Source organism: Oncorhynchus keta, chromosome 15 (assembly GCF_023373465.1).
Source record: "Oncorhynchus keta strain PuntledgeMale-10-30-2019 chromosome 15, Oket_V2, whole genome shotgun sequence".
Classification (NCBI taxonomy): domain Eukaryota; kingdom Metazoa; phylum Chordata; class Actinopteri; order Salmoniformes; family Salmonidae; genus Oncorhynchus; species Oncorhynchus keta.
In genome coordinates this window covers 32698015-32722167 of record NC_068435.1, presented here as the reverse complement: position 1 = coordinate 32722167, position 24153 = coordinate 32698015, and the positions used below count along the sequence as shown (strand labels likewise).

Sequence of the window (24153 nt, the reverse complement as noted above, 5' to 3'; positions counted from 1 at the left end):
TGCAAATCAGCATGAATAAATATTTGACATTATCAAATAATCTTGTAGCCTAGCAGTTAAGAGCATTGGGCCAGTAACTGAAAGGTTGCCGCTTCAAATCCCCCGAGCCAGTAAAGTGGAAAAATTTGAGCAAGGAAGTTAACCCCCAACAATTGCTCCCCAGGCACAGATGATATCCATTAAGGCAGCCACCTGCACCACTTTGAGTCAGAGGGGTTTGGTTAAATGCATTCATTTGTGCAACTGATGAGGTATCCTCTCCCCACATCAATTATTAGCTTTCTAGCTCTACAGACTTTTTTTCTCAAACTTTCAATGGTTACATTGTTGAATCAAAACACCAAGGGGAAATCGAAAACAAACGTATGAATTGAATGTTAAAGAGATGTGGGACCAACTGGTGGACAACTCTCTAAAACAAGTGTGAAGTGCAAAGCGAGCTAAATCCTATAGGACCGTACACACACACACACACAGAGAGAGAGATAGAGAGAGAGGAGCATATTATACTGGTATGATGATACTTAATGAAATGTTATACAGCCAACAAATGGTGTTTCAGTGAAACTAACCAGTGAGTAAGAGTATTTCCGTAGTAATAAATACGCAACATAAATAATAGTCTCTGGACTATAAAATTAAGTGCTACGAAATGTAATGTAATCTTTGTGTATTATGTTGCAATGAGTTTAATGTTTGATTTTAAAGGTGAAGAAGATAAACAGAAACTTCCCAGTTAATCAACAGGTAAGCAGCTACTACTACTACTACTTCTACTAGGCCTACTACTACTAGTAGTAAGGCAGTATGGTCCGGTACATCATCCCAGTAAAATAAATAGTGGGGGTACCTGACCAGTAAAACATGAGCCTATCACAATTAATACAACATGTCCAAAAAAACTATAGGCTATGAGAACAGTCTATGACTAGGGTGGCTGGAGTCTTTGACAATTTCTGGGCCTTCCTCTGACACCGCCTGGTATAGAGGTCCTGGATGGCAGGAAGGTTGGCCCCAGTGATGTACCGGGCTGTACGCACTACCCTCTGTAGTGCCTTGCGGTCAGAGGAGGAACAGTTGCCATACCAGACAGTGATGCAACCAGTCAGGATGCTCTCGATGGTGCAGCTGTAGAATCTGAGGATCTGAGGACCCATGCCAAATCTTTTCAGTCTCTTGAGGTGGAATAGGCTTTGTCGTACCCTCTTTACGACTGTCTTAGTGTGTTTGGAACATGATAGTTTGTTGGTGATGTGGACTCCAAGGAACTTGAAGCTCTTAAGCTCTTAACATGCTCCACTACAGCCCTGACGATGAGAATGGGGGCATGCTCGGTCCTCCTATTCCTGTAGTCCACAATCATCTCCTTTGTCTTGATCATGTTGAGGGAGAGGTTGTTATCCTGGCACCACACGGCCCTATAGGCTGTCTCATCATTGTCGGTGATCAGGCCTACTACTATTGTGTCGTCGACAAACTTAATGATGGTGTTTGAATCGTGTCTGGGCATGCAGTCGTGGGTGAACAGAGAGTACATGACAGGACTGAGCACGCACCCCTTAGGGGTCCCTGTGTTGAGGATCAGCGTGGCGGATGTGTAGTTACCTACCCTTACCACCTGAGGGCGGTCCGTCTGGAAGTCTAGGATCCAGTTGCAGAGGGAGGTGTTTAGTCCCAGGGTCCTTAACTTAGTGATGAGCTTTGTGGGCACTATGGTGTTGAAACAGCAAGCAATGCAGATGTATAAGCACAGTGGCTAGGAAAAAGTCCCTAGAAAGGCCAGAACCTAGGAAGAAACCTAGAGAGGGACCAGGCTCTGAAGGGTGGCCAGTCCTCTTCTGGCTGTGCTGGGTGGAAATTATAACAGTACATGGACAAGATGTTCAAATGTTCAAAGATGACCAGCAGGGTCAAATAATAATAATCACAGTGGTTGTAGAGGGTGCAACAGGTCAGCACCTCAGGAGTAAATGTCAGTTGGCTTTTCATAGCTGATCAATACAGCTCATTGAGCATTGAGTGCAGTCTTAGTGCCAGCATCGGTTTGTGGTGGGAAAGTCAGTCCCACTTTAAACTTTAGGTCACCGTTTACTTTGTGTGCTAAACGCGATTTTTTTTTTACAATGGGAAGTAATAGTTGTACATTTCGATTGGGTAATACTTAATGGTTCTGTTTTTCTATTCTTATGATTGGGACCTACTGGCTTATTATGTCAGAGTTGATGAACTGCTTATCCTTTAACATCATGCTGTGTGTGACTGCTGTCTTTCCATCATTGGTCGTATGCAGTGGTGTAGTGGTACCTGGAGAAGTGGGTATACTCTAATTTTGCCCAAAAGTTCCCAAACAGCCCGCCCAGTGAAGGAAAGGCTCCCTACGTGAAAAATCTGTTTTCCTAGAAATGTTTCAGATTTTCACTCTCAAATCACCCTTTTTTTTATAGAATACAATGTGATGGTCTTAAATTCACACCAATGCTTAAACCACATCAATCTGATTGGCTCCCCAGTGGGTGGGCCTCTGTTCACCCAGGCCCATCCATGTCTATGCCCCTGATGCAAACAGCATATGATGACAATTCCGCATCACAATAGCCGACTAACCAACACTTCGGACGAAACCTTTTCAATACCTGGTTTGCATACCCATTGTTGCCTTAGTTAGCATTTACTGTTGAAATGTCTTTCCTACCCTACCAGCTACCGATGTCATTCTTCTGTGAGCTACTCCATGCCAAAACCAGTTGAGAACTGCACACTCTTGCTGCCCGCTGAAACTAGGCTATGTGTGCATGTGCATATATTTCACGTGCTTTGCGATTGTGTAGGCTACTTTGTGCACGATTTCTCTATTAATTGATAAGTCGTATACCTCCACTACACTACTTTGATATGTATCAGTAGGTATTAAGAAGTGAGTATAAGCAATAGCCACTGAATAAATGTTGGGTATATGGCTTACCTGCATATACCCTACACTACACAACTGGCCCTTTGTGTTTTACAAAAGGTGCACTCTCCTATATGAATGCGCTGGTATTACGGTTGCTGTCCTTTCAGAATCACAAACACTCAAGGAATATAGGTTCGCCACTGTGCAAACTGTGCAAACATGTGTATAATAGTTATAAAGGCTGTTAAGATATTCATGTTTCAAGAAAGGAGTGTATATATTTGACCTTGCGAAGCGGTTTTATGGGCTGGCTGAATGGAAACAGATAATTATGACTTTTGTACTCCGTTGGTCTCGGGAAGAAATTACGAGTCCTCACTCTCCGAGACCGAGTCAAGACAAAATACAAATGTGGGCTAGTGATAAAGAAATCTCCATTTAATCAATATTAAAATCAGGCTGTAACACAACAAAATGTGGAAAAAAAACTTTTCCGTGATATCCAATTGGTAGTTACAGTCTGGTCCCATCGCTGCAACTCCCCTATGGACTCGGGAGAGGCAAAGGTCAAGAGCCATGCATCCTCCAAAACACAACCCTGCCAAACCACACAACCTGGAAGCCAGCCGCACCAATGTGTCAGAGGAAACACCATCCAGCTGAAGTACACGATGGGACAAGGAAATCCCAGCAGGCCAAACCCTCCCCTAACCATTGTACACTGCCTCATGGGTGTCCCGGTCACAGCCAGCAATTGAACCCAGGTATGTTGTGATGTCGCGATGCAGTGCTTTAGACCACTGTGCCACTCGGGAGGCCTCGGGTGTGAATACTTTCTGAAGGTACTTTTTGATTGGTTGATTATGCTACACAAAGATAAATGATTTAAATTAGTTAATAGTTTGATTTATTGCACCTGTTACTGAGATGGTTGTTCCAGTTTATATGATTTATGTAGTCTCTTTAATGAATTAATTTTCCGTACCCTGGCAGTCATTCTGAATGCAGGTTGCAGTTGACTAAAAGTGACAATTGTTAGATATCCTTACTTTGGGATTCCAATAGGAATTACACATCACTTTGCAAGCAAGCATAATGTGACTAGCAGGCCTGATGTGGCCAGTAAACCAGGAGTTTCAGACCACGGTGTTAGGGTATAACTAGGCTCTCAAAGAAATGCTTCATGATATACGTTATGTATTGTCAAAAATAGTTTAATTTGAAAGATAACAACATAAGATAAAAGTGTTAGAGCACATTAGAACCATTCATGGAGGGTTCTAGGTATAGAACCCTTCTTTGAGGATTACAATGTGACACTGTAGACAGGAGAGTCATGCCTGGTTGACACCTGGTCACAGTACCCTATCGGCCAATTTCCCTCAAGCCTGATGTTCTTGACAAAGAGATCTTTGATTTATAGTATGAGCTGTATGGGGAGAGGGGGTATAGTCAGAACATAAACATGTCAATGACATGTCACCACCTTTTCATTCCATAGGAACAAGGATCTGACACTATACTGTACATCAACCAAATTGCTACCTTTGACCATTGACCTAGACTGCTCCGTAATCCTTTCTGAAGAATTTGTAAGAATTACAGCATATTGATGATAAGGCCATGATACAGACCTAACAGGTATAGCCTATCCTATGGTTTGATTGAGCTCAGCAAGCAGCTTACATTGAATACAAATTAAGAGTGTGTCAATCAAATCTAGCTAGGTTTTAACCTCCATCTTAAAGCCAATGGATGGTAGCACAATGGACGCCGGGTAGCCTAGCAGCTAGAGTTTTGGGCCCTAACCAAAAGGTCACTAGTTCAAATCCCTGAGCTGACAAGGTGAAAGATCTGTAAGCAAGGCACTTAACCCTAATTGCTCCAGGATCACTGTTGATAATGGCTATTCCTGGCTGTTACCCCACTTTCTAATTCACACATGCTGTATGTATTCATATGGACTTGTACATGTGTGAAATAGCACAAATATAATCACCCACCAAATGATTATAAGGTATACACCAACTGACCCCTCAAGTTATTGAGTTGATGTGTCTACTTTAACAAACATTACTGTAAGAAGAGTGGAAATGTTAAATATATATTCATAATAGATAATAAATATTCAGGAGGGGCTTTCAAGTAAATCTATATACCTTCCTAAAAAGTATTAAAACCAAGAATAGAGACTATAGTTTGGTTGCCATTGGGCTGGTGATATATTACGCCAGGCTGGTATTGCATGTATTCCACATTATTAGCTCCAGAAGACGAACAATCAATAGGCTGTACAACCAGGTAAATCATTGGAATACGATTAATACCAGCAACTGCCTTACCGTGGCAGCAGAATTCCATCATCTACAAGTCTATATCATACTAAACTGACCATGTCGATAATATGGGCAGTGTATAGCCTTGCACTTCAACCTTGTTTAACGTCATTGTGGATAGAAAGAGGACTGACACGGCACTAACTGAAGGAACTGCGTGTGCCTATACATTTGGACACGTCAGACGGCAAAAAAAGAGGCTACTGCATGTTGTAACATAAATTCCTCTCATGTTTTACACTTAATGGGTTCTCTGTCATAATCTGAATGAACGGTTCCTTTTCGTAGGCTACATTACGCATATAGGAGAGCCAATGATCATAGATTCCTAGGCTACCTATTAGATATTAGATAGATCATGAAGAGCATAGCCTACTGGCTTCTGAATTAGGCTTTATGAAAGTGATAGTCTACAAATGGCGTTTAAATAAAAGTGAACGTTTTTAAAGGTACAATTAATACATTATATTGTCTCATATACTAGTGGGCTATATCCCACCACAGTGAATTACCATCTTAAATGCAAATGACATTGTATTATCCAATATAAATCGAGAAGTTGACTTGGAATATTTATATATAGGTTACCTGATTTTCTGGTAACAGGTGGTGATGATATTGGATCCAGTCGGCCCCTTACATCAATCCCTGCTGACTGTCAAGGCTGCAGATTCTAAAGAATCTATGTGAATCTAAAAAATCTATGTGAAATCGTAGCCTACCTATCCTTGTGCCACCGTCGCCCACGATATCCACACACTGAGGCAGTGTACGAAACCGCTAAGCATCCCACACTTAGCCTAGGCTACACGAAAAACGTCTATTTTTTCTCTCCATAATTTCTCCAGCAAAAACGAGACAGGGCATCCTTTCGACAGTCGTCGCCAGCAAGGCATGGGATAGATACAGTTTCACATTTTCCCTTACCATGCGCCCTGGTGCCAAAATGACTGGCTAAAAATCGCATGCGATTTGTTTTAACTCACGTCACTCAACTCAGTTGTTAATTTCACTCAAGGATCACTCACATTTCTCCCAATGGGGAAATTATTGTGAATGTACGTTCACCGTTGATTAAGAAAATCAATTATGCACATAGCCTAAGATAAGTACAAGCAAAATGTCCGGTCCAAGGAGCGGTTTGAAAGACAATTATCGGCGAGCACTGCGGTATGGGTTGGTTGGTTGGTTGGTTGGGGAATGCGTCCTGAAGAAAATTACCGCAAAAGGAGATCCAAAGGAGCCAGTTCAATGTGTATCTCACATCAGATCAGGGAACCCAGTTTCAGCTCCTCAATACATTAACAGACAGCTGGGTTCAGTGCCGTAAGATCCTCTACCCTGCAGCCCTTATTGTGTGAGCAGCTGTGCAGGTTTTCCAGTTGCAGGTGTATTACAATCAGAGCTATGTATAGCCATAAAGAGAGTAGGTCTACATATGTATATGATTGCAATAGTGTCTTTATTCTACACAACACACTGTCCCAAAGTCTAACACTTTACATGAAGTTGCTCTTATACCTGTGTAATAACTCTGTCATGACATTGTAATAACATTAAGTTGCTACATAGGACTTTAATAATTGCATTCCCCTTTGCAAGTGCATTGAATTACCATCTTAACTAACAATTTTATACACAATTGATTAAAATGGCCCTTATAAAATAGTTAAATAAAGGTTAAATAACAAAATTTTCAAAAAATGTAAATGTGAATTTGAATGCTGTTATCACTTGCACCACATAAGGCTTCTTCGTCATGAATTCATCTCACAGGCATTTTATGCTCTTTTCACCAATTAGTTATTCTCGTTTCAGGTGATTTTCTAATAATATATGCCATTTAGCAGACGCTTTTATCCAAAGCGACTTACAGTCATGTGTGCATACATTCTACGTATGGGTGGTCCCGGGGATCGAACCCACTACCCTGGCGTTACAAGCGCCATGCTCTACCAACTGAGCTACAGAAGGTGATTGTTGATCTTATTTATAGAACATTTCATCAAATGAACACTTTGCTGCCCTGGACATGACCTGATTAGATTAAAGACGATGCACACCCATCTGCTTTAACATCAACTCCCTATACAGTACTACACTGGCTTGCGAAAGTATTCACCCCCTTGGCATTTTCCCTATTCTGCTGCCTTACAACGTGGAATTTACACCAAGGGGGGATGAATCGTTTTGCAAGGCACTGTACCTAGTGAGTAGCCCCTATATATTGGGTATCCATGTTGATTTAGATGCGGAAAGCTGTAGTATTTACTTGTGTTTTCACAATAAAGGTGTGTTTTAAGTGCGGTATAGCTCATCCAAAATTTCAGTTAGTGCACACAGACTATCTGTGTGAAACGTTGATGCTTTCTCACCGTGGAAAACTTACGCACATTTACTTTGTGTTTTTTGTTTGTTGTTTATTTCGAAAACCAATATAACAGAAAGTACAACACAACACTAACATTCAAACATGCAAAAATACAAACATTAACAAACATATGAGCTGCACATCCATTCCACAGTGTGTTGTCAGGCAAATTATCTAACGTCCTGGAACATTAGGTCTCACCCATCAAAAATGGAGCCATCCAACTAATTATACACAGATAACCCCTCCTACCCTTATAATTTAGCCAGGAAAGAAGGACATTATTTATTGTCTCCAATTAGGTTTTGAAGATAAGATAACCAGTTCACAATTAACTTTAAGTTAGCAACACAATAATATTCAAAAATGTGCCACTCTTAATTACTATGGGAACTATTCAAATTCATCCTTTGTTTCATTCATTTTGCCATATAATGCCATTGCGAAGGGTTAACTGGACACAAGGGGGCGTAAAGTGATACATTTCCTTCTCCTTTGCAGGCTCCGCTCAGCAGGCTCAGCAGACAGAGGTAAATGTAATTATGCTGTTCAGACTGACCTTGAAAGCCAACTAGTTAGATTGACATTTGAAGGAAGAATACTTTATTGGATTATTGACAGGGAAATGTATGATGTACTACCTGCATTCACCCTGACATCAGAGGAAGCTTCGTTGAGGACAATCCCATTCAGTGACAATGTGAACAGTAATGGAGTTGGTTTCCACTATCCCCTTTTTATGCATACATTGCATGTCACTGGATTGGGGAAAGGGTATACATCAATAAATAATCAAACATGTGTGTATGATGTGTAGCACATAGGAAGCAATATCATTTAATACCATGCAGATGTGTTTTTACAATTATATCCCTCATTAAATTAGTCCTCCTTGCCATTGAACAGGCTATCGACTTTCATGCCTTCTGAGCTATGCAGCACACAACGCTCATTGCCAACAACCTGCACATTCCGCTGATTGCACTGGTGTGCATCCTTATTTCACAGCTGTCTCCAGCTACAAACCCAAACACCATCGCCACCACCACCACTTGTCCACAAATCTCCCCACTCCACATACACCTGTCCACCAAGAGGGTGGGTCTTGACTCCGCCCATTACACATTTACGTGGTTTTAATTGGTTTGAGGACGCCTGACATGTAAATGAGTCTTGGGAGACTCCTCCCATGCACCTGATAGGGAGTATTTACAGCTCTTTACTGCTGCCTGCTGTACTGTTACAACAGCGCTCTCTGCACTACAATGACACTTCACTGGCGTATGCAATAAGGATTTCCGTCTCTGCAGTGATTTGTCGCGCCCTGAGGGGACCGTTTACCAAAAAAGTTTTATACCAAAGTTTCAGTCACATTTATTTTTCCAAGATGCCACGATCGTTTCTTGTCAAGAAACATATTAACTCCTCTAAGAAGCCAAATTATAGCGAGCTGGAAAGCCCTACAGGTAAAGCAAAACGTTTTCTAAATCCATCGCTCAACAGATGCGTGGATTACACTGACATGCAACTAAATTGTTACAAGTTTCCAAATTGACAGCGGCCAGGCTATTATCCGAATACATAGTTGAAATGTATCCGGATGCATACTTTCATTGCATCTCCATGTCAAAGTTATTGCTGCTTTGTAACTTTCTAATCTGTGCTCTTCAATGAGGGGGATGTTATATTCAGCTCTTTTTAAAATAAATAATACATGGACATATATTGGCATATTATTACTATACAGTGAAGTTATTTTTAATCACCTAAATGTATGATTTTGTTTCTATTTTCAGTATTTATTTCACCGTATCTCTACAAAGGCCTCCCATTGCCTGTCATTCCTCAACCGGAGATCCTTAGCTCGGTCGCATACAACCCTATCACAGTATGGACTACAAGCAGTTTTCCGCTTCCAAGTGACCTCTCTCCCATTTCTGGATACCCCTCCTCGCTCTCTGACACCTCATCCAAAGACCACAGCGACTCCGAGAGCCCCAGGAGCGATGAAGACGACCGGATGCTTACCAAACTTACAGATCCTCATGGAGTGGAGGCAGAGCAATTCCAATGTAGTTTGTGTAACAAATCCTATTCCACGTATTCTGGACTGCTGAAGCATAAGCAACTGCACTGCGACGCACAGACGAGGAAATCTTTCAGTTGTAAATATTGCGAAAAGGAGTACGTCAGTCTTGGAGCCCTAAAAATGCACATTAGAACTCACACTTTGCCTTGTGTCTGTAAAATATGTGGCAAAGCTTTCTCAAGACCGTGGTTGCTTCAGGGACACATCAGAACGCACACTGGTGAGTAGCTATAAAGGTTTGGAGTGTCATTACTGTACAGTAGTCTACTTGGAATTATTGAAGATAGCTGCATGGTGGGCTATTTTGTTTTAGGATAACTATGTGCAACAGTTTATGGAATATATAATTTATGATAACTGGTTTAAACTGTTTTTTTTTATTTGATTAAATGTGTGTATCATATACATATTGCAAAATGCATTGCAATGCCTGTGTAAAACAGTTATATGTTATGTGGTAACTTATGTTAAAGGTGTGGTTTTCAGACTATGAAGTTCCATGATGTACAACATTTTATGTTCTGGTTTATACTTTTCACAAAGTAAAATACTTGGACTTTAATGTCAAGCCATATCTCATGCTTGACATCATGTCAGGGAAGAACAATTTTGATTCTAGTGTTTCCTAACCTTTACAGTGCAACATAAGAGTAACCGTTGATTATGGAGCAAATAGCCCTACATTATTAGGCCTATGTCAGTTTGTATCTTTTATCCGCCTGTGAATACTGACACATTTCTTCCCCTTTCCCCTCTTACAGGAGAAAAGCCCTTCTCCTGCCCCCATTGCAGTAGGGCTTTTGCGGACAGGTCCAACCTCAGGGCTCACCTACAAACCCATTCGGATGTGAAAAAATACCAATGCAAGAACTGTTCCAAAACCTTCTCCAGAATGTCTCTTCTGCACAAGCATGAGGAATCTGGTTGTTGTGTAGTACATTGAGACTGCTGGGCTGGGAGACAGTGCCACCACCAGAGACCTCTGGTACTTTCCAGTCCTCAAGAACTGTTCAGGGGATATTGCATACTGAGGCATTGTAACCTAATATGCAAGACACTCTTTTACTGACTGACCAACAATCCATTTCATTTCAGTGTAAAGACAAATCCTCTGTCTGTCATGTGCTTTTCATTTTAAGCAGTATCTTTCTGCCATCGCAACCAGTGTTGAGCTTTATGTTTGTTATACCATGTACCTTACAGTCATTGCTTTTCATGTACTTTTGTGAAGAGAGTGGAGAGATTTGAAATAACGTGCCTTCTCAAACATTTTGTTGTTCTGACCAATCTCTCTCATAGGATATATTTCCAGGTATGTCATAATATTTTTCTTTTTTCTAAGAAACCACATAGGTATTCCACATGGTGTATGGTAACAAACGATAGAGACGGACTGTGCACAGTCAATGGAATATTTAAAGCCATCATAACTTAAGGAACAAGTGGAGAGACAATTTTTAGGGTGACAGTATTACAACTCAATCACACAGTAACTGTTTTGCCAGCAGATAACAATACTTTTACCAAGTGCCTCACTTTGAGTTGGCAATTAACTTTTTTTTCGTAAACAATTGTTTTCATTTATATTTTTTATATATTTGAATGTAAGTGGGACTGAGATGATTGTATTTCTGACCGTGTGAATTGTGATACTGAATAAATGATTTTAATATTTTTGAGATGCTTTTAAAATAAAGATTCATAAAATGTTTGTAAAATGCTTGACTTTATTTTTCTGTGCAAGGACTGTGGATATCAGGGTAATGGCATGATGACGTACGCTTGCTGGGTATTCTAGAAAAGGTGTCATGAAACATCTTCTTAATTCAACTTTATGAGATTAGTAATCAAATAAATATACTGAGATCCATCACATCATGTATCATGAGATCTATCATTATACAAGCTGCAATATTTTTACTACTTTCTCTTGAAACTACTTGCCTGACATTACTATGATAACAACCTGTCTGTGGAGTTGTAGTCCGTCAACTTCATACTGCTTCAAAGTGAAACATTACAACACAGCAGAAGTCAGATTCCTGCTCCAGTCCACTTTCATGCTTTCATTCCGTGGTAGAGGTGTAGAAAGAACGAAGGATGACTCGACCCAGACTCAAGGCTGAACCTGCTCCTTGTGAACCTGTCCAGACATCAAACAAACTTGAAATTTAACACATGCTGGCTATATTGATCAGCACTCACTTGCTACACCCATTGAGGGAGCACGGCCCTTTATTTGCCTGCCTGCAGCCAATCTTACTTTTGAAATGGAAGAGCTTATTTCTTGTGGACAGGTATCTATTGTAATCCTAATTGAACAATCCCTCAGAGGTCTGTCTGTCTCTCTAGCCCTGTTTCTACCTGGTTCTAACATGTGTCCTTCTTCCATATCTTGTCCACATTCTGATTGTGCCCACATTTTTAGGCAGGTGTAGATGATTAAATTACTAATTGTGAACTGATTTTGATCAGATCTTAGAAGTGCAAGAACAGGACAAGATCAGGATGAAGGATGCATGTTAATGGCAGGTATAAACAGGGCTTCTGTACGTGTGGTGAATGCTCCCAGGCAGTAATCTGATTAAATCCGTCTTCCTTCTAATGCATAAGTTGAGGTCTGATACTGAATGGTTAATTCACAGTAATAACTGCGGAGGCACTGGAATAAGTTATAGTTCTACCCTCTAATATGTTTCCACCCAATCCCCGGATTTGCATTGCTTTGACAACCTGCAAGGATTCTGGGATGTGTGCCATCAATAATTAAAACGGACTTCCTCAGGCTACATCTTGTTGTCTTTTCTAGTATGTTGTACAATAGGCTTAAATGTTGTTTTTTTAAATCACTCCAAAAAGTGCAATGCCTTAAAGGATACAGTAGAAGGCAAACTATTTCTAACAAACAGACGCCAGTGTGGTATAATCTAGACTAGAGAGAATGTTCCGTAATGCCCAAAAGCTGCTGACCTGAGTGATCTGATTTGACAAACAGACACTTGTGTTCCTTCCTGGCTCATTCTGAAGGGCTCCTGAGCTGATCTTCCCTGTAGGTAGATTCTAGATCCGTACATATGAGTCATCGTCAAGCTATTTCAGGTGCTCTCTCCTGGATTTCTGATTGGACCAGGTGGCTCCAGGCTTTTCTGTCAGACCTCACCATAAGAGAGGCAGGTGCAGGCACATACATAAACCACATATGACTCTCTTATAGCTATGTGAACCATATAGTCATGATTTCATGTTAAAATATCACTAATGTACTGTATATGAAAGGTTTGGAGGAAGGTGTGTCCCCAATGAATTTTCATGAATCAGCTGTTTTTGGTTATAGTCGAAATGCACCCATAAGATAAGAACTTTGTTCGTTTTTTTTCAAAGATTCATGAGGTTTCTTTCTACTTAACGCAATGCCAATGTTGTATTTCGATAACTTGCCATCTCCTTCTCTTGTGAAATAGTGCCTTCCATTTATTTTTATTACAATTATTATTAAAAGCCTGGCAGATTTGCTCCGATTTGAAAAGGACATGCAAGGATTTTCATCCTGGCATGAATATTTCATTTAGCAGTGATGGTGGTAGTAAGAGGAGGAGAAGGAGGGACAAGAAGAGGTGTCTCATTCGTTTGGCTTCATATGGCTACTATATGATGGGAACTTGTGAAATCAAATATTTGTGTGACGTGGCAACTGTTAATCGTTATCCTGTTGTGTATAATTACCAAACCTGAAGATGTAAACACCAGGAGTGCTTTATGGATCTTTTCTAACAGACGATAGTGAAGAAAATGGACAATCCATGCTCTCTGAATGATAAGTTTGAATCCATTTGATTTGAGGTGTTTTCTAAATAACTTCTGAACTAGCATTCAAGTAATTCAAAATATTGTTCGTTTGGACATCCATCTACAGTATATTATTTGTTTGTAGGTTATACAATAAAAAATGAATGTCATTTTCTTAAATATAACACTTACTAGACACACACAAAAATATATAGATATATCTGACACCACACAAGAACTAGAAACTGTATTCACTGTCTTTAGTATTGCCACGGACATACACATAATGTAGAGCACTGACTGCTGGGGATAGTCAAATACATGTAGATGTGAGGGGGGCACACTCTTTGAAACCTGCTGACTTAACAGTGAATGGGGAGTATGGTTCCTCTATGACTGTCAAGTGGAACAAACAAAGTTAAGGGTGTCCTCTGAGGCCTGATTGTCCCGCCAGCCACAGCGTGATCCACCAGCTCCTCTCCAAACCCTGGCTCAGGAGAATGGCCTGATTGTGTTTCCTCTGATCCCTATGACCGCCAACAGGGATGCCTCTCTGGCCTGTTTATAGACCTCACACATCTTGTTAAAGATTATTCTCTACCCCCCCTACACACACGCTCTCTCTCTTTATTTCAAATTCCACTATCTTCTCCAAATGACTGGATGGATAACTTGGTTGTGCTAGATTTGAGTTCGTCCTGCTCAAAGTGGTCCACATGTCTTGGTTCCTCAGACTTTTCGACCGCCCGAAATGTAGTAGGCTAGGTGTTCATGAGTATGATTCACTGTGGACATACACACCAAGTTAGGGCTGTGAAATAGGTGAAAACTTTTGAAATATTCTGTATTTTGGCTGTATTAGCCATTCATTTTGTTGGTGTACAAACACTCAAGAAACAAAAGAACAAACACATTTGACCTGCATGTGCACATCCCTGATTGTGAAAGGAGAGTGATGCACTTTACAACCAGGGTCAAGGAATAATTTGGGTCAACATGTCATTAGAGAAGCGCTAAGGGAACACTTGGAAGCGAAGAAAGAGCAAGGCTGTGTTGTTCAAATCAATAGTCGTCCACTCTGGTATTTCCAAGTTGCAGTTTAGTCGAACAGAGGTCAGCTGTCAAAAGATCTTGTGATCATACTTAGCTCGTTGATTGTATTTCCTCCTCGATGTGCAAGTCGTAACATCTCATGACTACAGCAAGATAAGACAACATTTCAGTAAACAACATGTCCCTTTGTGACCTTGGTGTATTTGGCAGAGCTGAAACATGCCCTAAGTTAACCAACACTTGTTCTTCAATGTTATAGCTATAGATTATATGGGTAGTGGTGTTTCGATAAGGACCTTGTGCGATGGATTCTCGTATCTATTTTAGGTTCTAAATGTTAAATGGGTCGAATTACAAATTACAACTACCAAGGCTTAATGAAGCCTTCATAAACCCTTTATGAGACCTGTATAGATGATTCAGAAATAATTCATAAGCAAATGTTGGGCTGTATAAAGGATAATACAAGGGTCAGTGTGATGACGATAAGGTATCTGACAATACTGTTAAAATGTTTGGTTGTGACAAAAGGTCTTATCTCGTCCGTCTTGTAAACTGAAGTGTGCCCAGTCTGATATTTTACAGTGAGACAGACTTGCCAAACATCCGTACCCCCAACCAAGCCAAATTGGTCTGATCAACATGTGATCATGTGACTGTGACAACCTGAATCACATGCCGTTCAATCAATTAGAATTAATATCATCAGAATGACACAGGGATTCTCTCAATTGCATACGCCTCGTTTCCTCTCTCCTCTCAGAGAAGGAGGCGAGGAGAGAGGATGCGAGGGGTATGCAATTGATATTCTCCCAGTATATTCTCCTGTAGGACATACCATCCCCTCTCAATGGTAAATCCTGAATTGCACAAAATACCCAAGAGCAGCTGATTCATTAGTATTCATTGTGTTTTGTTGATAAAGTTTACTTTTAGATCAAAGGCCACACAATCATTTTTATTCTGGGTTTTGGTAGGCCATTCCACAGTATGCCTATACACTATGTAAATACTGACAATCAGAGCCATTAGACAGGCTAGAGTAAATGTTGCTTCACAATGATGTATACTCCACAGGTAGGTGATACAGTATGCCTGCTAATTGTATGTATGTATGCTAGTTCAGTACCCACAGGGGACGACACCACCAGCTGTTGTGACTTTTACCACTATAATTGCATCAGCTCATTTCCAAATGTAAAATGAAAACTAATTGTGAGACATAGACAGTCTTACTCTCAATACATCTGCTATGTTGTTTATAGAGTAGTTCTGTTGTTTATAGAGAAGTTCAGCCGTTTCCCAGGAAAATATGTCAGGTCATTTTGTGAAACAAATTATTCTTGAGATGTTTACATCCGTCTGCTGCTGCGGTGAAGCAATAGACATGATTTCTGAGCACGTCTCTGGGTCCACCATCATTATTTTCAAGCGGTGATTATGTCGGTAACTGCTTGAACACAAACCTGACCATACATTTTCAGGGGCACAGGGGTGGGGCTGGGGCACTGTGGAGTATGTGAAAGCTTCCCTAGGGAGGGAGGGGAGGGAGGCCAAGCCAGTGACCTAATTATGATGAATCAGGGCTAGGGAGAACTGCCTGAATGCCTGACTGCCTTGCTGCCTGGCCACTAACCACTTGATAAGTGGTGCTCCACTCCATTCCACAGCAACAGCATGCACAGCTTCACTACAGCAAAACATTGGCTGGGAATGTGTTTAGATTTAGATTCACAATGAGCTAATGTTACCTAGAGATATTCATTTTAAAAAGGTGAATGAATGTCATAGCCTATCAGACATAGGCTAAACAGTTACTAAAGCTTTCCAAACACAACATAGCATATGGGCGGTAGGCAATTTATCATTGTTTAAGTATAAGTGTGGATATGGATGAAATGTAAATGCAGAGTGACTCTTGCTAGTCTATAGAAATAGCAGGATCAAAACCCTGTGGAGATCCCCTGGGGATAGGTCCCAGTCCCTGGCTCCCCGGCCAAGTCCCAGGTACCACCATCAAAGAACAGCTGTTCAGAGACACACGTGTTACAGCGTAACCTCTCTTGACTTCATGTGTAAATAGTGAAACAGAATAGTGCGGGACCTTGACAATCGCCAGCCCTGGAGACCAGCATGAAATCATTGGACCTCCGAATTTAATCAGGTGCCAAGAGCTTTGGATTGTGATTCTTACATAACATATTTTTGAGATTTAAAAATCATGCATGTTCATGGATGTTTTTAACATGGGGCTCATTGGTTGTTTCACATTGACCATTTATGACGTTAACTTGGCTGTCCATTTTGTTAGCTGGACATATGAGTTTCCTAGAAGAGATTATGTCTGGTCATGGACTGTAAATGTCTGGCAAACGGTCTACATCCACCTGTCCCAAGGCTGTGCACAGACCTTTATGCTCTTACAAAAAAAAGGGCGCTCGTTGAGCAATTATTAAAGGAAGAGGGGAAAGCAGAACAATCTGATGACAAAAGTATTTTAGAAAACTATTTTGAACTGGAATAAATGCTGCACTTATTAACAATGACCAACATAATTCCAGTCAATGTAGAAGATTGCAAGAAATACTGTACAGATGTAGGATCTTAATTTGATCCCCCTGTTGCAGGATAACTTTCCTGCAATGCAGAAAATGTCAAGCTTGTACTGTATTTGAGGTTTAAAAAGGTTTCTGAAGTTTGTAATTTCCACTTAGAAATTTCAGTCTTCATTTCCCCTTACGATAAATGTATCAACCTCTATTAGAATGTCCATTAATTAAAATTCACATAATAGTTCACTTTTCCTGACAGTGCAGGATTATTTTCCTACTGTAGCAAAATGGCTCAAATTAAGTTCACAATAGCTGTGGAAATGTAGCCTGCCATTACAGCCATAAACAGCCTGGTCTCATAGGCCAGCGGACGTCTGGCAACCCAATGGTTGTGAGTTTAGCTAATTAGCAACTTTTCAACAACTTACTACTTTTTAGATACTTTGCAACTGCTTAGCATGTTAGCTAACCCTTCCCTTAACCGTAATCTTAACGTTCCCCCTTTTTGCTAACCCTTCCCCTAACACCAACCCTTTAATCTGACTTCTAAACTTAACCCTAACCTTAACCCTAACTCCTAACCCTACCCCTAGCCTAGCTAATGTTAGCCAGCTAGCTAACGTTAGCCACCTAGCCACTTAGCTAGAAGTCGTAATCATACTTTTAGCAAAATTCATAACATATCATTCAAATTGTAATATGTAACATATCATACGAAATGGATGATTTCATCCACAAATAATACATACCATACAAAATGTAACATATCATACAAACTGGGTATATTTGATTTACGTACAAAACAACACAAACTGTTATGAGACCAGGTTGCACCAGTCAAATGGTAACCCATTTTCAAAATGCAAGATAGGTTACAGAAATATACTGTTTTACACCTGCATTTGGAGTTGAAAATCAGTCATGTTAGCAACCAATATCAACTAGGGATACAGTGCACTCGGTAACTATTCAGACTCATTGACTTTTTCCACATTTTGTTACGTTACAGTCTTATTCTAAAATGGATCAAAATCAGTCTACACACAATACCGCATAATGAAGAAGCAAAAACAGGTTTTTAGAAATGTTTGCAAATGTTTAAAAAATATACATAAGTATTCAGACCCTTTGCTATGAGACTCAAAATTGAGCTCAGGTGCATCCTGTTTCCATTGATCATCCTTGAGATGTTTCAACAACTTGATTGGATTCCACCTGTGGTATATTCAATTGATTGGACATGATTTGGAAAGGCACACACCTGTCTATATAAGGTCCCACAGTTGACAGTGCATGTCAGAACAAATACCAAGCCATGAGGTCGAATGAATTGTCCGTTGAGCTCCGAGACAGGATTGTGTCGAGGCACATATCTGGGGAAGGGTACCAAAACATTTCAGCAGCATTGAAGGTCCGCAACAACACAGTGGCCTCCATCATTCTTAAATAGAAGTATGAAAATGTATACACTCACTACTTGAATTAAGTCGCTCTGGATAAGAGTGTCTGCTAAATGACTCAAATGTTCTTCCTAGAGCTGGCCACCCAGCCAAACTAAGCAATCGGGGAGAAGGGCCTTGGTCAGGGAGGTGACCAAGAACCCGTTGGTCACTCTGACAGAGCTCCAGAGTTCCTCTGTGGAGAGGGGAGAGCCTTCCAGAAGGACATCCATCTTTGCAGCACATCACCAATCAGGCCTTTGTGGTAGAGTGGCCAGACGGAAGCCACTCCTTCGTAAAAAGGCACATGACAACCTGCATGGAGTTCTTCACATTGTCTCTGGTAAACACACTATATATCAAATCATATCAAACCACCCCCAGACACATCTAGCTAAATGGATGGGTCTTTATTCAATCAATCAATCATACTTACTTATATATCCCTTTTTAAATCAGCCGATGTCACAAAGTGCTATACAGAAACCCAGCCTAAAACCCTAAACAGCAAGCAATGCTGTATAAGCATGGTAGCTAGGAAGAACTCCCTAGAAAGGCAGGAACCTAGGAAGAAACCTAGAGAGGAACCAGGCTCTGAGGGGTGGACAGTCCTCTTCTGACTGTACCAGGCATAGATTATAACAGTACAGTTTCTTGCAAAAGTTCTCATCCCTCTTGCCGTTTTTCCTATTTTGTTGCATTACAACCTGTAATTTAAATTTATTTTTATTTGGATTGCATGTAATCAACATACACAAAATAGCCCATATTGGTGAAGTGGAATGAAAAAAAAACTGAAAAGTGGTATGTGCGTATATATTCACACCCTTTGCTATGAAGCCCCTAAATAAGATCTGGTGCAACCAATTACCTTCAGAAGTCACATTATTAGTTAAATAAAGTCCCCCTGTGTGCAATCTAAGTGTCACATGATCTGTCACATGATCTCAGTATATATACACATGTTCTGAAAGGCCCCAGAGTCTGCAACACCACTAAGCAAGGGACACCACCAAGCAAGCGGCACCATGAAGACCAAGGAGCGCTCCAAACAGGTCAGGGAAAAAGTTGTGGAGAAGTACAGATCAGGGTTGGGTTATAAAAAATATCAGAAACTTTGGACATTCCACGGAGCACCATTAAATCCATTATTAACCTGTTATGGCTGCATCCCTTGTTATCAATTTCCGCCTGAGGACATACCCTAATCTAACTGCCTGTAGCTCAGCCCCAGAGGCAAGGATATGCATATTCTTGGTATCATTTGAATGGAAACATTCTGACGTTTGTGGAAATGTTAATTGAATGTAGGAGAATATAACACAGTATATCTGGTGGAAGAAAAGAGAAAGAAAGAGCATAGGTTTTCTGTTTTTTATTGTTGTAGCATCATATTTCACATGTACTAGAATAGCCACACAGTCAGATAGGATGCTGGAGATCATTTTGATGGATAACACAAGAGGGCCACTGTAGGTGTGCAAAGTTTCAGACTGATAACTTCAGGAATGGGTGAGCTACATGACATTTAGCATGAAGTCACCCAGGTGTCCCACACAAGTTGCCCAAATGTACCCAAGTGGCCGAATTGGTGAAATGATCTATAACAGTGCAAATACCTATATACAACATATCAAAAAGCAATTCTAACACACAAAAAATATATATAATTTTTTTTTTTTTAATATTAGAAAAAAATATTTTTAAAAAACAGGGGTAGACCCTTTGGAAGTCCTCTACACAATATAATGCTGCCTGTGCCATGTCCCATAGCAGTCTCTTTCTGCTGTAAAGCAGAGGCAAACTGAACAAGTGGTGCAGGTGATGGGGGACTTCAATCGACACAGAACACAACGACGCCTCCATGCTGTGCCCTTTTGGCCCTGAGGCACAGTCATGCCTGCAGTAATGAACTTTGGCATATGAACACCACTGGAGGTAGGAGTAGAGGGGGCAGAGGTAGAGGGGGCAGAATGTGAGGCAGTGGACTTTTTGCTATAGCCAGCAAGCTCCCGGATAAGCAGCTCCATGAAGGCTAGCTGTGAGATGGGGGGCTGTACACAGCTCTTCACCATTTCCTTCTGCAGGATGAAGGAACTCACCACAGCGATGTCAATGAAATGGTAAAACAATGTCTTGTACCATTTATTTGTCTTATGGAGAACATTGTAGTACCCTATCAGTGCATCTGATAGGTCTACACCTCCCATGCTCTTGTTGTAGTCCTTGATGGCTGCAGGAATGGGAACATTTTTGGTGGTCCATGCCCCAGTAGCGTCCTTCACACGCCTGATGACGTGATCACCACTGAAGGACTTGTGGATAGTGGAGCACATCACCACCTCTCTGGTGTCCATCCACTTCACAAACAGCAGGCCATCTTCACGGATCCATCGCATGGTACCCCGCTCTGCCCGCTTAGGCATGTCATTTACCTTCGTCTTCGGAAAGCCCACTCTGTTGGTCCGAATGGTGCCACAAGCCCACACCTCCAGCTTCCTCAGGTCTGCAAACAGGGTAGGGCTTGTGTAAAAGTTGTCCACAAAGAGTTTGTAGCCCTTCCCCAGCAGTTGAAAATCCAGTAACTCTATTACAGAGTCATAGCTAAGTCCTTTACCAGTCGCACAAATGTTCTTCCCCTCATAGACAAAAAATGTGCATGTGTATGAACACACAGAATCAGCCAAAACAAACAGCTTGTAAACCTCACTTAGTTGGTTTGTTACACATGTATTGTTTTAGGCCAATTCCGGCCTTTGAGGCTACCATCCTCTCATCTATGGACAAGTTCTGGGCGGGCTGAAACTGGATCTTGCAGGCCTCAACCATGCTGGGGTAGAGAGGTTTGACTTTGCAGAGCCTGTCAAACCTTGCGGTGCCTCTCCTCCTGTCATCCTCCTCATCAACTTCTGGGTCACTGATGTGAAGCGCCCGTGAGATATTTAGAAACCTTGTAGTGGACATGACAGTGGGGGGGGGAAGCAGGTGATAGAGTGGGGATGTTTTCCAGTAATCCTTTGGGGGTTTTAACTCCACCAGCCCCATGTAAATTACCAGTGAAAGGTAGCAGAAAAGGTCTGACATGGAAATGGGCTTCCATGCCTCTTTATTTCCTGCTTGCTTCCTAGCCCCATACTTGGTAGTATTACACACCAGGGAATCAACAACTGCCGGGGTGAAAAACAGTTGAAAAAGTTGCATGGGGATGTATTTGATGTCATGTCGAGCTGAGGTCCTTGTGGCCTTTTTGGTCTAAATATTGGAGGACATGACTCCACATCCTCCTCCAGGACATCCTCCGCTTCTTTCTTACTGTCTTCACACCTCTAGATGGCCGAGCGGGGGTAGGTGTGGAGCCGGAGACAGCAGGAGTCTGGCTGGATGAACCCTGCTTCAGTGGGGGATGGGCATCTTGGCACCGGGGGCTCCCAGTCGGAGTCGCTATCACTGTGAAAGAAAACATTTAAAAAATATTTGTATTGTATGAGCCTTTTATCATCACATAAAATAAACAGATATGTATTGTATAGATATGTATTGTACAGATTGTATAGAGCAGAGGGAACAGTCCCTAAGGTGAAGTGCTGTTCCATTCAACTCCGGCCATTGTTGTGGGCCTGCTCTCCCCCCAACAGCACCCAATGGCTATTTCATATGGAAATGTAAAGGAGTAGCAGGCGCAGTGGCCATGTGTGTGTTATATATATCTGACATGAAATATATATATATATATATATATAAATATATATATATTTACATATACACACACACACACACACCCAAACAAAGAAACAAACAAAGAAACAAACAAACACACACACACTATGTATAGCCAATGTGTACTTTACACATTTCATCACACATTTCATTGCAAATTGCAAATTGCAAAATATAGATATATATATATATATTTTGGCAAAAAATAAATATATATATATATATATGTATATTTCAAACAACGGCATTAGCACTTACCAGTCCAGAATTACGTCCTGTCCTTGCACAAACATCTCCTCAATGTTTGAATCATGACTGTGTTCACTCAAAGATTTTTCAAACAAAAAAATCTGTCTCACTTTCTCGATCAATCTCTTCTATAATCTGGTGCAAATCTGTATACTTAGACTTGGACTTCGCTTTTCCTGATTTATTCGCCATGATGTCTTCAATGAAATCATTGAAAAAACACTTTCCAAAATACTGCTTCCAAAATACTACTTTCCAAAACACTGCTGTGCGTAACGAGCGTGACTGCAACTGGTCTGATGGTCAATGGCGAATGAAGTTCGTTACGCGTGCGTTTACAAACAAGGGATGGTGGTCCAACCAATAACCATCACATACTGGCGTTTACCTCAGCTCATTAGCTATCTACCCAGCTAGATTTCAAGAAGATCAGTGGTCATTGGACAGAAATACAGTCAATCAATGAAACTTTGCTAATATTATTGGTGCGCAATGAGGTCATTGCTCGTTGTCTTGAAATCAGTTCACGTCGGTCAATACTCCCCGCAAAGTTTGGCTGTGTTGCAAACATCCAGAGGATTGCACTGAAACCAACCTTGACTAGATAAATAATTGTTTACTGTGTGTAATTACGTCAAATGCTTCGTCAAATATTGATAGAGATGGAATTCACAAGCGGTTTACAAAATGTTTAGTTTTAGGCTATAAAAATGGATTTAATCAAAGAAAACTGCACTTCATTTGATCACTGAGAAATAAGAGAAAGATATCAGAATGTAGTCATAATTTTACCTTCAGGTGTGAATGTGTCAAAACTGTCATGGCGGAAAATGTTTGTTGTTGTTGATCGCTCTTCTCAAACAAAAGCATGGCATTTGTTCTCTAGCTATTTTAAAATCGGAAAATGTAGTTTGATTACCAAGATTCTAATCTTTTGAAGGATGTAAGACACTTGCTTTTTCAAGAATGTTTAATGTTACGACGTTGTATTTTTAGTTAGTCACTCTGAAATTTCCCCGGATGTTGATCTCGGTAATGGGATCGCAGCCATAAAAGGTTAAAAAATGTAAACAATATGGCACCACAACAAACCTTCCAAAAGAGGGCCGCCTACCAAAACTTAATGCAAGGAGAGCATTAATCAGAGAGGCAACAAAGAGACCAAAGATAACCCTGAAGGAACTGCAAAGCTCCAGAGCAGAGATTGGAGTATCTGTCCATAGGACCACTTTAAGCCGTACACTCCACAGAGCTGGGCTTGACGGAAGAGTGGCCAGAAAAAAGCCATTGCTTAAGAAGAAAAGAAGAAAACACATTTGGTGTTCGCCAAAAGGCATGTGAAAGACTCCCCAAGCATATGGAAGAAGGTACTCTGGTCAGATGAGACTAAAATTTAGCTTTTCGGCAATCAAGGAAAACACTATGTCTGGCGCAAACCCAACATCTCCCATCACCCCGTGAACACCATCCCCCAGTGAAGCATGGTGGTGGCAGAATCATGCTGTGGGCATGTTTTTCATTTGCAGGGACTGGGAAACTGGTCAGAATCGAAGGAATGGTGCTAAATACAGGGAAATTCTTGAGGGAAACATGTTTCAGTCTTCCAGAGATTTGAGACTGGGACGGAGGTTCACCTTCCAGCAGGACAATGACCCTAAGCATACTGAT

At 41.0% G+C, this 24153-nt stretch overlaps 2 protein-coding genes across 2 annotated transcripts in view; one reads left to right on the top strand and one right to left on the bottom strand.

Moving 5' to 3' along the window:
* Positions 1–6547, bottom strand: part of LOC118394798 (gamma-1-syntrophin) — a 67199-nt gene extending 60652 nt beyond the window's left edge. The window contains exon 1 of the mRNA XM_035788353.2: positions 5818–6547. The gene's annotated coding sequence lies outside the window, so the exon portion shown is untranslated. The remainder of the gene's footprint in view (positions 1–5817) is intronic.
* Positions 6548–8842: 2295 nt separating this feature from the next.
* On the top strand, positions 8843–11407 carry LOC118394797 (zinc finger protein SNAI2-like). Its single transcript, XM_035788351.1, has 3 exons — positions 8843–9066; positions 9397–9909; positions 10451–11407. The coding sequence occupies exons 1-3, from the start codon at positions 8988–8990 to the stop codon at positions 10630–10632; spliced, it is 774 nt and encodes a 257-aa protein (XP_035644244.1). The 5' UTR covers positions 8843–8987; the 3' UTR covers positions 10633–11407.
* Positions 11408–24153: the final 12746 nt, after the last annotated feature.

Coding starts and splice junctions, on each gene's coding strand:
- LOC118394797 (XM_035788351.1), top strand. CDS start 8,988: ATGCCACGATCGTTTCTTGTCAAGAAACATATTAACTCCTCTAAGAAG. Junction 9,067..9,396: donor CGAGCTGGAAAGCCCTACAG/GTAAAGCAAAAC, acceptor TTCTATTTTCAG/TATTTATTTCACCGTATCTC. Junction 9,910..10,450: donor ACACATCAGAACGCACACTG/GTGAGTAGCTAT, acceptor CCCCTCTTACAG/GAGAAAAGCCCTTCTCCTGC.